At 43.8% G+C, this 14,542-nt stretch overlaps 1 protein-coding gene across 4 annotated transcripts in view; it reads right to left on the bottom strand.

The window, feature by feature from the left end:
• Window positions 1-12,026, bottom strand: part of MCF2L (MCF.2 cell line derived transforming sequence like) — a 170,070-nt gene extending 158,044 nt beyond the window's left edge. Inside the window, exons 1-2 of one of the 4 annotated variants that reach the window (XM_054191203.1) lie at window positions 11,927-12,026; window positions 1,985-2,183 (exon numbers count right to left, since the gene is read on the bottom strand). In XM_054191203.1, the coding sequence (XP_054047178.1) occupies window positions 1,985-2,162 (178 nt within the window). In that variant the 5' untranslated portion in view covers window positions 2,163-2,183; window positions 11,927-12,026. Of the gene's footprint in view, window positions 1-1,984; window positions 8,376-11,926 lie in introns of those variants that run through there. The other 3 variants (XM_054191279.1, XM_054191252.1, XM_054191212.1) reach the window with 3 other exon arrangements.
• Between the last annotated feature and the right edge of the window lie 2,516 nt (window positions 12,027-14,542).

Here is a 14,542-nt window from a genome sequence, read left to right as displayed (position 1 = left end):
GCTACATCTCAGGCCAGCAAACTTAGTCCAGAACTTCACTCACTAAACCTCGTATTTCTTTTACATGGACTTCAGCGACAGGACAGGAGCCACAGCAAAAAGGTGAAATTAGCATAGCCGAGTATGTGCAGGTTATTATAGACAGTCCCATGCCTATGAAGTATGCATATACACTCACTTCCTGGTCCATCTTCACTGCTTTCATTCTGCTCTGTGCAGTTTACTAAACTGCCTTTGTAGATTAACCAGTCAACTGTTGATTCACTGTTACATCAACAGAGAATACACACCCATCCACCCCTTAGTTTGAACCTAACACAGCTCTCCCCTGAGTTTCTGGAGAGCAGGAGTAGCAGTTTCCCATTTAAAATCCTCCAGATGACACATGACAGAACTACCTTTCCTCTGACTTCATACTCCAGGCCTGACTTCCCAGGACACGTTTGTTTCTTCTTCCACCACAGAAGCACTGTACTAAAAAAAATTTCTTGAAGTCTCTTAGCCTAGCTTAAAGCACTGAGATGGAATCAAGTACACCTAGCTCACCTCCAGCAGTGGTTTATTTCACTAGAGATTTCATTAAGAACAAGCTAGAGACTGCGCAAGCTCTTTAAGTAGCCTGTTCAACAATCCCCACAGTATATCTAAATCTTCTGTGCATAAATGAAGTTTGCATTTTCTTATTCTATTACATATGGAGCACAAGAAAATTAAAACAAGCAGACGTCCACCTTCTTCCACATACAAAGATCTCCACTAGAAAGTCAGAATATGCATGCTCTTCCTTCTCTTTTCTCTTGTAGTCTAGATACAGACTCCTTATTTCCATAAAAGCACAAAAGTCATATTTTGTAACCCTCTGACCAATACTGACACCCTCTGCAATTTCTGCAGGCTTTTTTGCTCTGGTGTTTGGTTTTTGGGTTTGTTTTGTTGGGGCTTTTTTGGTTTGGTTGGTTGGGGTTTTTTTTTTGTATCTTTCCTTGTTGCCCTCAAAAGAAATCTCATATTCTGGCTGAGACCTCAACAGAACACAAATAAAATGATTACTCTAATAACTACCTCCTGTTAAGCCAGAGCAGAATATGAATCATTCTGTAGTAGCACTAACATCATTAGCTCATCCAGGCTGAAAGAATGAGCTTTTTTTCCTTTTATGACAAAGGAGTCATATCCTGCCTTGTAATTGTATATTAAATGCAAAACTGCATTTTAGTGAATTTCATCTTTCCGGTTTTGGATCATCTTTCCAGCTTAGAGAGGTTTGCATGAATATGTGTAGATTTTTTTTTAATTACCTAGGAGGCTTTTTAAAGGCTTGTTTAACAAAATGAAATGAAGATGTGTTAATAAAGACCAACTGCTATCAGATGCAACTGCTAATCAAATTATAGAATTATAGTCCATCTGCACTAGTACCAAGGCAAAGGTCACATAGTTCATATATGAACGCAACAACCTCCTGCATGAGTAAATATAAGATCAGATGGTACAGGAAAAAATGTATTCTTAATCCCTGTAACCATTAACTAGCACTCACTACAGTTTTCTGCTTATGGACCATGGCAACAAAAGCAATGTGATAAGGTGCAGAGGTATTTTGTATTTGCTTCTCAGCAGTTTCTCTGAAGTATGATTTTAAAACTGTAGGAAGGTAGGTCAGGTTTCTTCGGGATGACTATTTTTTGCTAATCAATTAATTTATGGAATTATTTTAATTTCTTATAACAAGCATCAGGCCTCCCGAGTAAAGGTCTTCATTCTTCACTAGCCTGCTACTAAACGCTTATTTTTGTGGTGACATCACCCTCCTCCACGTGAATACTCACCTAGTCCTTTATTTGGGCTCTCTGCCCTACTCTTATTACTAGTGATGAGACACCATTGCTAAAATTCTTAAAGCCTTCAGTCCTCTTCAGTCCTCCTCTTAATACGGTTTGGCAGCTAGCTGGACAATTTTCAAAATACATTATATTTTTCTCACCTGCTGTGCTTTCTGGCACCTCCTGCTTATCTTGCACAAGCTGCATGATATCTGACACCACAACCTGATGGTTTGTATCTTCTTCTTTCTCTTCATTAGACTGGTTGGCTGTTGCAAAACAGTTGCAGTTTCCAGTTTCTTTGCACGGGATCAACCTCCAATACCAGTAGTCAGACATGAAAATGCTGTAAATTGATTTCTGAAATTTAAACACAAACAGAAAATCATTTTCTGCAAGAAGAAAGAAAAAAAAACCCTAGGTATTTGAAAGAAACATTAAGACTGACAGTTACATACAGATTGTCGTATCTTTGATTTTATTTAAAGAAAAAATATGCAGTTTATAACAGGCATTTATGGTATCTTATGCAGTTCATAATAGCCATCCACGGTATTGTACCCAAAATAAAAACTTCAAGAGTCCCCGCACTTTCTCAAAATGCTTATATCATAGGTCGGGGAGCTAATCACAAAAAAAAAAACCCAAACAACATACAAATATCAAATGACATATGATCTTAATAACTACTGCATAAAGGCAAAAAATATCAGTGTCACTCTGCATTTTCAGCAGAAAAAGCCAATGTTTATGTTAAAAATACCTTTTGAAACCCAGTTTAACTAGGTGGAAGAACATCCTGGAACACGGACTGTCAAAAAGTGAAATAATGTAAGAATAAATAATAAAAAGAGAGAATAAGATACTATGATTCCCATGATATGAGGAGGCTGCAATTACGGTTCAAAATTTTCATAAACAGATTAACTGGAAATGTGGCAGGAAGAAGAGATGCTTTGGTTTCTGACACAGCATCAAGGTACTTCAGGGCTGCTCTCTTCTTGAGCAAAAGAAAGGGGCTACAGTTCCTTAGCCTAGATAGAGTTAATTGCCAGGCTTATTTGTGCTTACAGGTACCAGAGCGTGCACGTTCTTAAACACCTGCAGGTTTCTCAATTTACATATACAAATGCCAGAGAACTACAGTGTTTTTGCTCTTTCACATAAACAAAAATCACCCTTATTGAAGCGTCTAATTCTCAGAATTACAACTAAATCATTATGAACTGTAACATACTTGCTCCACATGAGAAAACAGCTTGAGCTTTCCAAATACTTACAGTTCTTCAGGAAATTGCACCACATCCAGAGACAGGTTTGTTCCTGCTCTCCTCCAGAGGGCATATGGGCAACAAAAGGATGGCCCAAAACCTGCAAGCCAAGGGACCTGAACAAGCTTTTCCACATCTATCTGGGAAATGCCAAGCCCGAGCAGGAAAATACGTGTTTCTCCAGGTAAATTTAATGCTTTTTGGATAAGATGCGCGACCTCTGTTTGTCGTACAAGCATCTCTAAATCTGAGTGCTTCTAGCGTATCTCTGTTTCTAGCTACTGATGAGCTGAGTAAAAGCATCACTCCAGACCACGGATATTAACAGTGATACATGTAGGGATCTCTACATTACATTTAAAGGTGGCAGTTTTATAGGCCTGAAGAAAGTATAAAAGGATTATCAGTTTAAAATGAAACAGCTAAAAAAAAGAGCCGCACATTATTTAGTGCCAGATCTCCCAGGAATCACCCACAAACAATAAAGTTCTCTCTCTGTCACTTATTACATTACTTCAACAGAACAGATAAAACACTCTTCTTCAAATACTACTGCAAGGTGCATCTACTTCCAAGTTTAGAGACAGTAATTTTGTTTTATTTTAGCCAATATACTGCCAGTTTCCTCATTTCTTCCTTTGTCTGTTTCCAGTCTTCTAGGCTTTGCAACATTTGTTGAGGATGGGAAATGCAAATCGCTCAACTCTTTCCGTAGCTGCTGAACACAATGGGTTCAGTGTACACATCCTTCTTGTCACACAGGTAGCGGCAAACAGTTACAGCTGTAGTAAAGCACACGCTGCTTGTAAATAATGTATGTAGTGCACAGTACGTACTTTTAAGCTGCATCTGCCTCTGCAACTGTCTGACGTGCCACATGCAACGATGAGCACAAGCATGCACATGCAGGTACCTAAGTAGCACGTGCACAGGAGTTTTAAGGAAAGAAGCATTTCATAGCCCTTCAATGTTTTTTTCAGTTCTGTGGGAGCAGGGGAAGTTCTTTCAATTACCCTTACACTTAAGACATTAAATTAATAGATTTTACTTCTTCAAGCCACTTAAAAGTTCAAAATTTTCCTGTCCAGAACTTCTCCTTTTTAGCCCAAGAATTGGGACAGAGACAGGGAAGTCTCATCTGAAGGAGACAAAAATCCCAGAAACTTACAGGAGTTTTCCCCCTGCTCCTGTGCAAGGTGAACTGAAAAGCAGCTGGATCTATGCTTCAGTAGTCAGCAAATTACTCTAGGCATACACTTTTAATTTATTGCCTTTCCTTAAGGAATGGAAACTCCTGAAGATAACGTGATATAATTATATCCAAACATGCAGTTAGAGACACACATTTATGACCTTAATCCTACTTTAATTAATTAGTTTTCTGACCCACTCATAATCTTTATTATGATTTTAAGAGCAGCAATGTGAACTTAGTTCTTAAGCCAACAGCTCAGGGACTCAGAGGGCAAAGAATTTGGTGAAAAAAATATGGGAGGGCTGCGACGTAATCACTACATATGTTTTCCATACTTTCATGAAGAGAGGCAGCTTGCAGAGACATTAATAAAATTGACTTGAGCAAGATTGCCTATAAAAAGGAAAACATATCAAAAAAAGGAGGGGAAAAAAAACACACAAAATCCAACTGATTCTTTTGCCTTAAGCGCTAATGTAAAATACTCCAAATAGTCATAGCATCCCTGACGGATATATGTCCACCTGCATCACTGCAATGATACTGCAGATGCAAGTAATTTTTCTCATCATATCAAAACATCCGAAGATAAAGTAATGCCCTCAACCAGCATAAAAACTAGGCTGAGGTACCAAGAAAAAGTCCCAAGAATGAAACTTACATTTGACACTTACAGGGCTAAACAACTGCTCCTGAATCTCAGCTTTGCGTACTAAAACCAATGCTGCTTGTGCGTTTGGGTTTTCCCGTTTTGTTTTAAACCAGATTGCAGACATCAAAGTTGGTGAAATACCCAAGGAAAAGCAAGGCCAGAATTTGGATCCAACTGTCAGGGCCTGAAGGCATTGGTAGACTTCACTGGCCCTGATCAGCCTCGGCCAAGACCTCTACCCACAGGCCCAAGAGCTGCACATAAGTTAAGCCCGAGGCCTTCAGTCCCTACTTAAGCTATGCCATTGGCATGCCTGGCTACAGCCCTGTCGCCTGGGGAGGCCTACCTCGCAGCCCTGCTTTGAGTCCTGGCTCTGGATTCTTTCACTCCTGACTGGACTCCCTGGAGGGACCAGGTTCATTCCCCAGGTGAGGGAAGGCTGGTACAGCCTGCTACCGGTGCCCAGATCTGGTGTTCAGACCCTGTGAGCAGTGCCCTGGTCGGTGAGTCTGTGCTGGGGCCACCCTCGGCTCCTACTTTGGGCCCCTCTTGTGGAGCAGTCCTGCTCTTGCTGCTCTCTGACACCAATTATTAAGGTACATTTTATGCAAACTCAAATAAAGACCTGCTTCTCAGCTCAGTGAAGTTTATCAAAACATAATACTAATAGGGATGCAGCATAGCACACAGGAACACATGGGGCTTGGCAGAGTACACAGAACCATCGAATAGTTTGGGTTGGAAGGGACCCTAAAGGCCACCTAGTTCCAACCCCCTGCCATGGGCAGGGACACCTCCCCCTAGACCAGGCTGCTCAAAGCCCCATCCAGCCTGAACTTGAACACTTCCAGGGATGGGGCATCCACAACCTCCCTGGCAACCTGTTCCAGTACCTCACCACCCCCACAGTAAAGACATCTGAAAAATGTGATGGTTACTTACCACTGTATGAAAACAGGCACAGATATGTTACAGCTTTGGCATGTGCTCTAGGTTGGGAAGAGAGAAAGTCTCCAAGAACACGGTAGGTACAGCACATCATTGTGAATTCACAATCCCCGTGTAAAAGCTCTGTTCTGCCACCGTGATCCCAGTCACTCCCAGGGGGAACGTCGGGTAGGGGTCACCATCCCCCTATTTACTGCAAATAGTTGCCAGCTATTCTAATATCAGTTAGGTATGCAGCACAGTCTGACAGTACGCTAAATGGATGAGGTCTCAGCTTTGAAACTATAAATACATATGGGGCCAAGAACGTGTTAATATGCAATATTAAGAAGTAATATGTAATAATATGTAGCACTCCATACCACTTCTTAATTGAGGTGCAAACGCTTTCTGAACTATTGCTTATGAAATTCAGACAAAAGAGCAGTTTTTGAAAGCAGTCCTATTTCAATCACTCTGCACACACACTTCACTGAATTTACTTCAGTTTCCAACCCAAAATCCCCCTTTAATTCAAGAATAGCACTGCAAAGGGAGTAGTTAATAATTATCTTCAAATGTAACCAGATTACGCAAGACATCCAGTTATCTCAGAAACTTAAATCCATATTCTGCAATCACTTCACCATGGCAGTTAAACCTGACTCCTAGGGTCCCCATTGCTCCAAGGTGATATACTATTACTGGATCTCTGTTGCTGCTACACGATACAGTTTTTTTCAGCTATTTCCCTGGTTATTTAGGCAGGGCATTATCTCTAGTCAGGTGTAACACAAACATTTAAACATATCTCACTTCTAAGACCATTTGTCCAATATTTTCAGATTGTCCTGCGAATTGTCTCACTCGGCATTTGATCACTGCAGCACTTCACCATGCTTTCATCATTGCTCCATTTAAGTCATTAGGGGAAAAAAATATATTTATGTGGGGAAAACTGGTCTTAATTTAGCACCTACTGATATTTCACACCCTTATTTTCCATAAACATGATGACATTTTATTCCAATGCTTTTAAAGAAAAACTGTTTAATATGTTATCCAGCCTGAACAAGCAGGCTTAAACATAGCAATTCACCAGGCTCGGTACATCCATATCAATAGAGATAGCGGAGTCCAGCTGATTAAGTAACAGCTCACTCGTGTACCTCACACATCTCTGCAGGAGAATCGAACTGAAATGGAAACAAATGTCTGTATAGTACTAATGAACGTTTCTTTATTTTACAATGGATTAAAATACACTGAATGGTATTTAAACCCATCAATACCGTTCTGATGAGAATCTTATTTTAAGCGCATGTATCTGGGCTGCAGCATTCTTTATAATTTTCATGCTTTGCAACACTGGCCAGCCATTCTTCCCATTGCACAATACATGTTTTGCACTTTCCCAGTGTAAGACACACATGCATTATAGCCCAGGTTCCTCACACCTAAATTCAGACATTAAACTGAAAGGTCTAAGTTAAGAACCTACTTGACCCATGTGCCTTCAGCATTCACTAGAGTAAGAGAGATGCACATCTCCTGATCCCATCGACCCCTCACATTGACTTGAGACAGCCCAAGGCAATTGTGGATGAACCTGAGTTTGTATGATGAAAAGTCCCGCTTTTGTATACAATACCAATAGAGTGCCACAAAGAATGAGTCATGTAATAAAAACCATAAAGCGTTTTAGGATTTTAGTAATGCCTATTAAACTACTCACGTTCTGCCTATGGAGATATTGTATTTCTACTCTTGCCCCTCCCCCAGTCCTTTCAGATTTTGTTCAGATAGATGGGGGGAAAAAGCAGCAGTAACAAAGCCCCAGACATTCTCATCTCTCTCTAGGGCACGCAGAATACCCAAAATCAATTTAAAGACTAAATTTTTTTCTCATTTGGAGCTTTACTGTGATCAACATTTAACTTGAGTACTAAGTAGTCCTTGAAGATAAATGTTCTCATTTTTTATTTAAAAGCCTTCCACAAAGCATTAGAAATCATCAACAGACTTATGTAGGAAATACTAATCTCAAAGAAATTGCAAGACTATTTAGCAAGAGCTAAACTGAGGCCTCTTCAAAGGAAGGAAAAAAACCCAAATGCACTTCATGAGAGAAATGCTTTTTTATTTATTCTACTTTTCATCTTACAGGGAGGAGACACTGCTCTTTTGAGGAACACAAGTTTAAATGAAGCCCCTCAGCTGTCTTCCGTCTTCCTTTTGGGGCAGACACACAAGAAAAGTTTATCTTTTGTTAATTAAACCATACTTTAAGACATCTAGCAAAAAGAATAAAAAGGTAAACGTACACACATCACAGAGGTTAGCTGAGTTCTCCCAAGACAGCAGCAGCCTCCCCTACTGCCTGCCTACACCACTCTGCACATAGGCACAGGAACAGCTTCAAGTACACAGTCAAATTCTCTCTCCCTTTTGAGAACTACCAGCCCAGTGCACACCAAGCTGCCCACAGACCGTCAGAGCAGAGCACAAAGGCAAGGGAACAGCTTCTTGCAGGTATGAAATGAGGTATGAACAAAGCCAGAAGTTCCTCCTCCCCATCAACCAGCTGCAAGCATCCTAACCTGAGCTGCATCTCAAGTCCTTCAGAAATCTGGACCTTACACACCCACTATTTCTACTTTGGATCCACCACAGGAAAAAACAGAGGTCCTATACTTTAATGTGGTATTGGATTTGTAAAGTGGCTTGCTGTCCATTTTGTACAAAATTCATGTCTAACACTGGGTGAAAGACCTTCTCTATTTTCAGTGGAATATAACTAAAGACAATCCAAGTATGAGGAGTGTTAACGTAAATGTGAGAAAAGCAGCACATTATAGAATTCTAGTTGCCTAGATATCATTATTAGAAAAAGCATAATTTCCTTAGTCTTTAAAACTCCCACCAAACCACCTACATTCCTGAAAACTGAGCTTTTGGAATTAGGTATCTAAATTTCTTCTCCTCCTGCCCCCTCACACTCCCCACACACACACCAAAGTTTTCTTTCACACTTATTTCTTCTTCCATCCATGAGAAACCAAATAACCATACTGGCCTGAACATGGACTCCTCTAAAATGGCATGGAGAGCAGTTTACACCTCTTTAAAACTGTTCACAGTCTGTATCTGTTTCCACTCAGATCACGCAGGTTTCAGAGATTTTTCCTCAAGACCCCAGAGAATGACAAGCCAGGTTTCATTTTTAAATTAAGCCTTAAACACAAGAGAAGTTGATGGTGCTACGCAGCATTCTGCAGAGAATGAGGTGGTGATGTGCTTGACCCCCTTATTTTAAGTGGCTGATAAATCTTCCCGTATTCAAGTTGTTCTCACGATAAACCCAAACTCCCATCTCACCAATGCATTATTCTTGCTCGCGCAAAGCCTTGACAAACACAAGATGATACTGCCACTAGCACGAAGACACTATGCAAATACCATTTGTTTAACTCAGAGGTACCTGTGGCCAAGCATGCAAATCCTAACTCCTAGACTAATTCAGTTCAAAGAGGCAAAATCTATGCTACATACATGGCATGTTCTGTCTATTTTTAATTTATTTATCATGGAAAAAAGCATTAGAATATTAGCAGTTTCTCTTGAAATCAGAACTTGGAATTGTCAAAGACCTTTCTCTGGAGAAAGCTCCTAGGACAGCATCTTTGTTCAGTGACCATATAACAGGAGTACGTGCTTTCCTCAGCTTAGGAGACTCAGGTCTCTGAGAAATCACTTGGGTCACTTCGTCCTACCGACTTGCTGACAAACATATAATAGGTGTCCAGTTTCAAAGGGCTCAGAGAACATCTACTCCACAAGTCCCTTCTCCTCCTCCTCTCCCCCCCCCTCCCCTGACCCCAGCTTGTTGCAGATCAAAAGCATCTTGCAATAACCCATAAAAAAAAGTCAAGACTTGTAGCTTGAGTGTTCAGCTTTTTACAATTTTACACACATGGGGGGGAAAAAAGGCACAGCTGAGGTTTCCTAAGGCTCAAGAAACCTTCCCTACTGCCTGTGGGAGAGAGCACTGCCTACATCCTGTGCCTGCAGAATGTGCCGAACAGAAGTGCAAGGTAAAGGAGATCCTTTAGGAAAGAAGAGCTAAGTCCTCTTCTGATCTATTTGGGATTTAATTTTCTGTTAAGTAACCATGCTGAATACTTCCTAATGAAGTTGTTATAGATTTACCCAGCAGAGTAATTTTGTTAGAAACAGCAATTGATAGCAACTTCCATCTTGAAAGGAACACTGTATTTAAAATTTCAAGTAGATATAAGTTTTAAGATGATTAAACCCAGTATCTATTTTGAAGCTCCTGCAAAGCCTCAACAGGGCACACAGGTGGCTGCCTTCAAGACTGATTTTACAGACACCTTTGTCATTAAAAAAAGCCTTTCCATGCAACTTCTGTAATTACTTTTGTATAGCCCAGTCCTGAATCAGTGAAGCGTATAACTTCTGGAAGCCATCTGAAACACAAGCATTTCAAAGTTCAACAGAAAAAAAATCATGTGGATGCAGCCCAGGCCTCCCTACAGAAAGGGTAATAATAGAAAAGAGAGTTGTGGGGTAGCAGCCAGGCCCAAAACACAAGAAATAGCACGCAACATCAACAAGTATGAAAATAATGCTCAATTCTCTGCCCTACAACTGTGCCTTTATCAGGTCTGTGCTCTAGCACCTTCTTGAATTAGGGTCCAAATCAAATGTTTTCCTCTGCCTTCCTACTTAAATGGCAAGATGTGTACTTTTGTTTATAATTGTACTCTTAATTTTCAATGTGTTAACCAAACTTGCACTAGGTAAGTACATTTAATAAACACAGACCCCATTACTGAACATTATTTTGAATGTTCTACCCTCCATGCCAGAAAGGCTGCATGCGTACTAATAAACCCCAAAAAGCATTTGAAGACTGTCATAAAAAGGCAACCTGTAGGGGACCTTTCAGAAAATAAATTTGGTTTCTTTTTATTTGCTTTCTGAGCCTTTACTACTCATTTTCTCAGTCATTCTGAAATCACTAAATCGGACTGGCTTTAAAAATGAAATAAAGGGTTTACAAGAGCAAATTTACTGTCAAGTCTATCAAGATGAAGTTTTACATTCTTTTTCAAGGTTTTCAGCTAAAAATATCGTGAAACAAGTATTCCTTTTCTGGCTTTTAGGTTGCAAACACTTAAGCCTCCTTCCTTTTGTAGATACAAAGAGAGAAGTAAAAAAAAAAAACAAAAAAAACCTAAAAAAACCAAACCAAAAACCCAAACAAAAACCCAACAAATCTACAGACAACATTGCTGGCTGATTTATTTTAATAGTCCAGTCCCAGTGAAATACAAAAAGTAAATAAACACCACAAGCGGCAAAAACATCCTATTTTACAGCCCGTGTGATTAACCACTGCAGGTAACACCAGCCGACAAAACCCCGCATCTGAACGGCCGTCTTCATACCAGGGGACCGCTTTGTTTCTCTAATTCCGGGATGCTTCATTAATCTACTACAAAACCAATAAACCCAAGCCCTGCTCGGACCCCCAGAGCGCAGGGCAGGCTGCGGCGGGGCAGCCCCAGCCATCCGCTCCCCTCTCAGGGAGGGGAGGGCATCCCGTGGAGCCCCCCGCATTTGTTTATTTATTCGCTCGTTTTCAGGCAGGTTACCGTGCTTGCCTTTGTTTCGCCTCCTCCCCTAGCGCCACCGAAACTGAAGGAGGCAAAAAAGAGAGAGAGACAGACAGACGCACGCACAACAAAACCCCCACCGGGGAATCCCGGTGGCCGAAGCGAAGTCCCACCGCCGGAGCCCGCTGAGGGGAGCCCGGCGGCATCGGGCGCGCCCCCACACTCACGCCCCTCACCCGGCCTGGCCCGGCCCGGCTGCCCTCCTCCCCGCCCCCGCCCCGGGGCTGCCCCCAACCCCCTGCCCGCGGGGGAGCGCTGCCCCCGGCAAGATGGTGGCGCTCGCCCGGGGGCGAGCGGAGGCCGGGCGGGCTTGTGCGGTGCTGCCCGCGGGCCACGAGGCGCCCGCCTCCACTCACCTCCTTCGGCACCCTGCCCGCGGGACCAGGTGGCCGCTGCCGCCGGCGCTCAACAGCTCGCCCGGGCGAGTGGGACCAGCGCCTCCCCCCCGGGGCCGGCGGGATGGCTGGCAGCGCGGGGGAGGCGCCGCGGGGCCCCGCCTGCAGCCTGGGGAAGGAGGGGGGGGAAGCGGAGAAGGGCTGCCTTTTGTCAGGGTCCCGCTCCTCTCCCCGCCACCGGCACCCCCCCTACCCGCTGCGTGCTCCCGGGGGAGGCGGCCGGAGGCCCTTTGTGTGGTGGGGTGGGGAAAGGGAGCGGAGCGGAGCGCTCCTCCCTGCCCCGGGCCCGCCGGCATCGCTTCCCTCGAGCACCTGTAACGCCTCGCCTCGCCTCGCCTCGCCCAGCCGCCACCCGGGCAGAAACCCGGGCCGTGAAAGGGCGGGAGCGGGGCGACCTGCGAGGGGCTCCCGCTTCACCGGGCCCCTCAGTGATGCCGTTGGGACCCCGCTGAGGCGCGGCCGGCGGCAACGCCTGGCTTCGCGCCACGCCCAGCCGGACCGTTAACGGCTTTTTTTAGGGGAGTTTAGCTGTGAGGGCTGGATTGACGCCTGTCCTTTATGGACACCGACGGGTAGGTTCTGGGGCCGGGGCGTGTGGGGAGGCGGCGGGGCGGGATGCCCGTGGGCGGCTCTGCAGCGGCTGCTTCAACTGGCCGGTGGCGACACAAGGCGTGAGAGGCACCGCCGCCCGGCAGCCATGAGGCCCGGTGACGAGGGGCAGGTGTTCCCCGTGTGGGAAGAAGCCTGGGAGTTAGGGTCTTCACGTGCCTTTTTTTTTTTTTTTTTTTTCTCGTAGGAAAAGCGGTTATTTCCAGGAAAGCGGTTACAACCCGTAGGAGCGTTGCCTCATCTGTTGGGGAAAATATGGCAACTCAACGTAATGGCGCAGAGGTGCGACCTGGATGAGCAGCGGGGGAAGTTTTGCAGCCATGGTTCTGACGTTTTCCTCGTATGTCAGTGTTTGGCTCCTGGTGTTTTATTTTGCTTCCACCTGAATGCGTATCTAAAGAAAGCAGCAGGTTTTCTGTGTACGTTTTCATCGGACAATTGAACAGCAGGAGGAGAATTAGACAGTTTTCCCATTATGGAAAAAAAAAAACCCCAAACAAACAACAAACCAACCAACAATGGGTATTTGCTTTCTTATTTGGGTATCGCTGAACGGTAAAAACTTTGCCTATAAGCAAAACAGTGCACTGCGTGTGCTTTCGTGTGCCAGATATATAAACACGTGGAAAAGGGGTGCTGAAGAGAAGGTGTGTGCTTTAGGGGAAGCACCCAAGATGTGTGCATGACTCTGACTGCACAGACTTTCCCCATCCCTTCTCCTCTCAGGGTGGTCATCAGTCTTTCATGCTACTCTCTACATCCCTGCTGCGACAGCGGTGGTTTACATTCATGATAACCAAACTGCAGGTTTCAGGAACTAAATTTTTCAGGAAGGGCATTCCACGACTGAGGACAAAGGGGGGTTACCATGTATTTCTTGCACTTTCTTGAGTGAGAGGCATGTGATTTTTAGAAAAGTATCAGATGACAGAGGTACGCTGTGTACGCTTGTCTTCTTAATAACCTGAAACGCTCTTTCTTAAAGCCCGGTGACCCAAGGTAGTGTCAGCATATGGCTTACAGAAACAAGGTTTCAATATCTCATGGCTTCTTACAGCAGCTTAACCCAAAATGCAGGTCAAACAGACCTGAGATGCGAGTAGGTAATCAAGTCACCTTAGCAGCAGCCATGTTCTCTTCTTCATGAGATACCCTGTGCTGCAATCTGCGATGGGAAAGAGTGACTTTGCGACACTGCACTGCAAAACTGTCGACTCTGCAGAGAGAAAGTGCAGATTCAGTTAATTTACTATTTTTTCTTAAATTTTTTTTCTGTGCCTCACAAGAACATTTTCGGTGTTGGTTAAAAAGATCTGATTGGTTGTCCAGGGAAAAGGGCCAATTAATGATGACATGAAAGAGCAGAGTGGACACTTTAATTTGGAGATAACTGTCAAAAATAGCTTTGAAAGAAGAGTCTGTGAAGCACAAGGGAGGCATCAATAAAATGTAGAATTTAGATTTCAGTTCTGGCTTATGTTGCAGGCGCTTTTTGATCTCTATCCCTATAGCCAACCCTGTAGCAGTAAACTAAACGGGGCTAGGGTTCAGCCTCAAACTGTGGCACGTGGTCATTGTCCGTACTGTTTCCTTGGTGGTGGTGTCCCCAGTGTGGTTCTGTCCTATCAGACTAGCAGTCTCTGAAGCACTTCCCAGCACAGCTCGTGGGTCGGTGCGGGCCAGGGGCCATTCCCAGCAGAATCAGGGGCAGGGCCAACAAGGCAGATATCGTAGTAGGAGTCTGTTATAGACCGCCCAATCAGGATGAGGAGGCAGATGAAATATTCTATAAACGGCTGGGAGAAGTCTCAAGATCGCGAGCTCTTGTCCTCTTGGGGGACTTCAATTTGCCGGACATTTGCTGGGAATACAATACAGCAGGGAGGGAACAGTCTAGAAGGTTCCTCAAATGTACTGGGGATAACTTCCTGACACAGCTAGTGAGAGAGCCAACTAGGGAAGGTGTCC

Source organism: Rissa tridactyla, chromosome 1, assembly GCF_028500815.1.
Source record: "Rissa tridactyla isolate bRisTri1 chromosome 1, bRisTri1.patW.cur.20221130, whole genome shotgun sequence".
NCBI classification, from domain to species: Eukaryota; Metazoa; Chordata; class Aves; order Charadriiformes; family Laridae; genus Rissa; species Rissa tridactyla.
The sequence above is the reverse complement of the archived record's forward strand: the minus strand, read 5'-3'. Positions and strand labels throughout refer to the sequence as shown.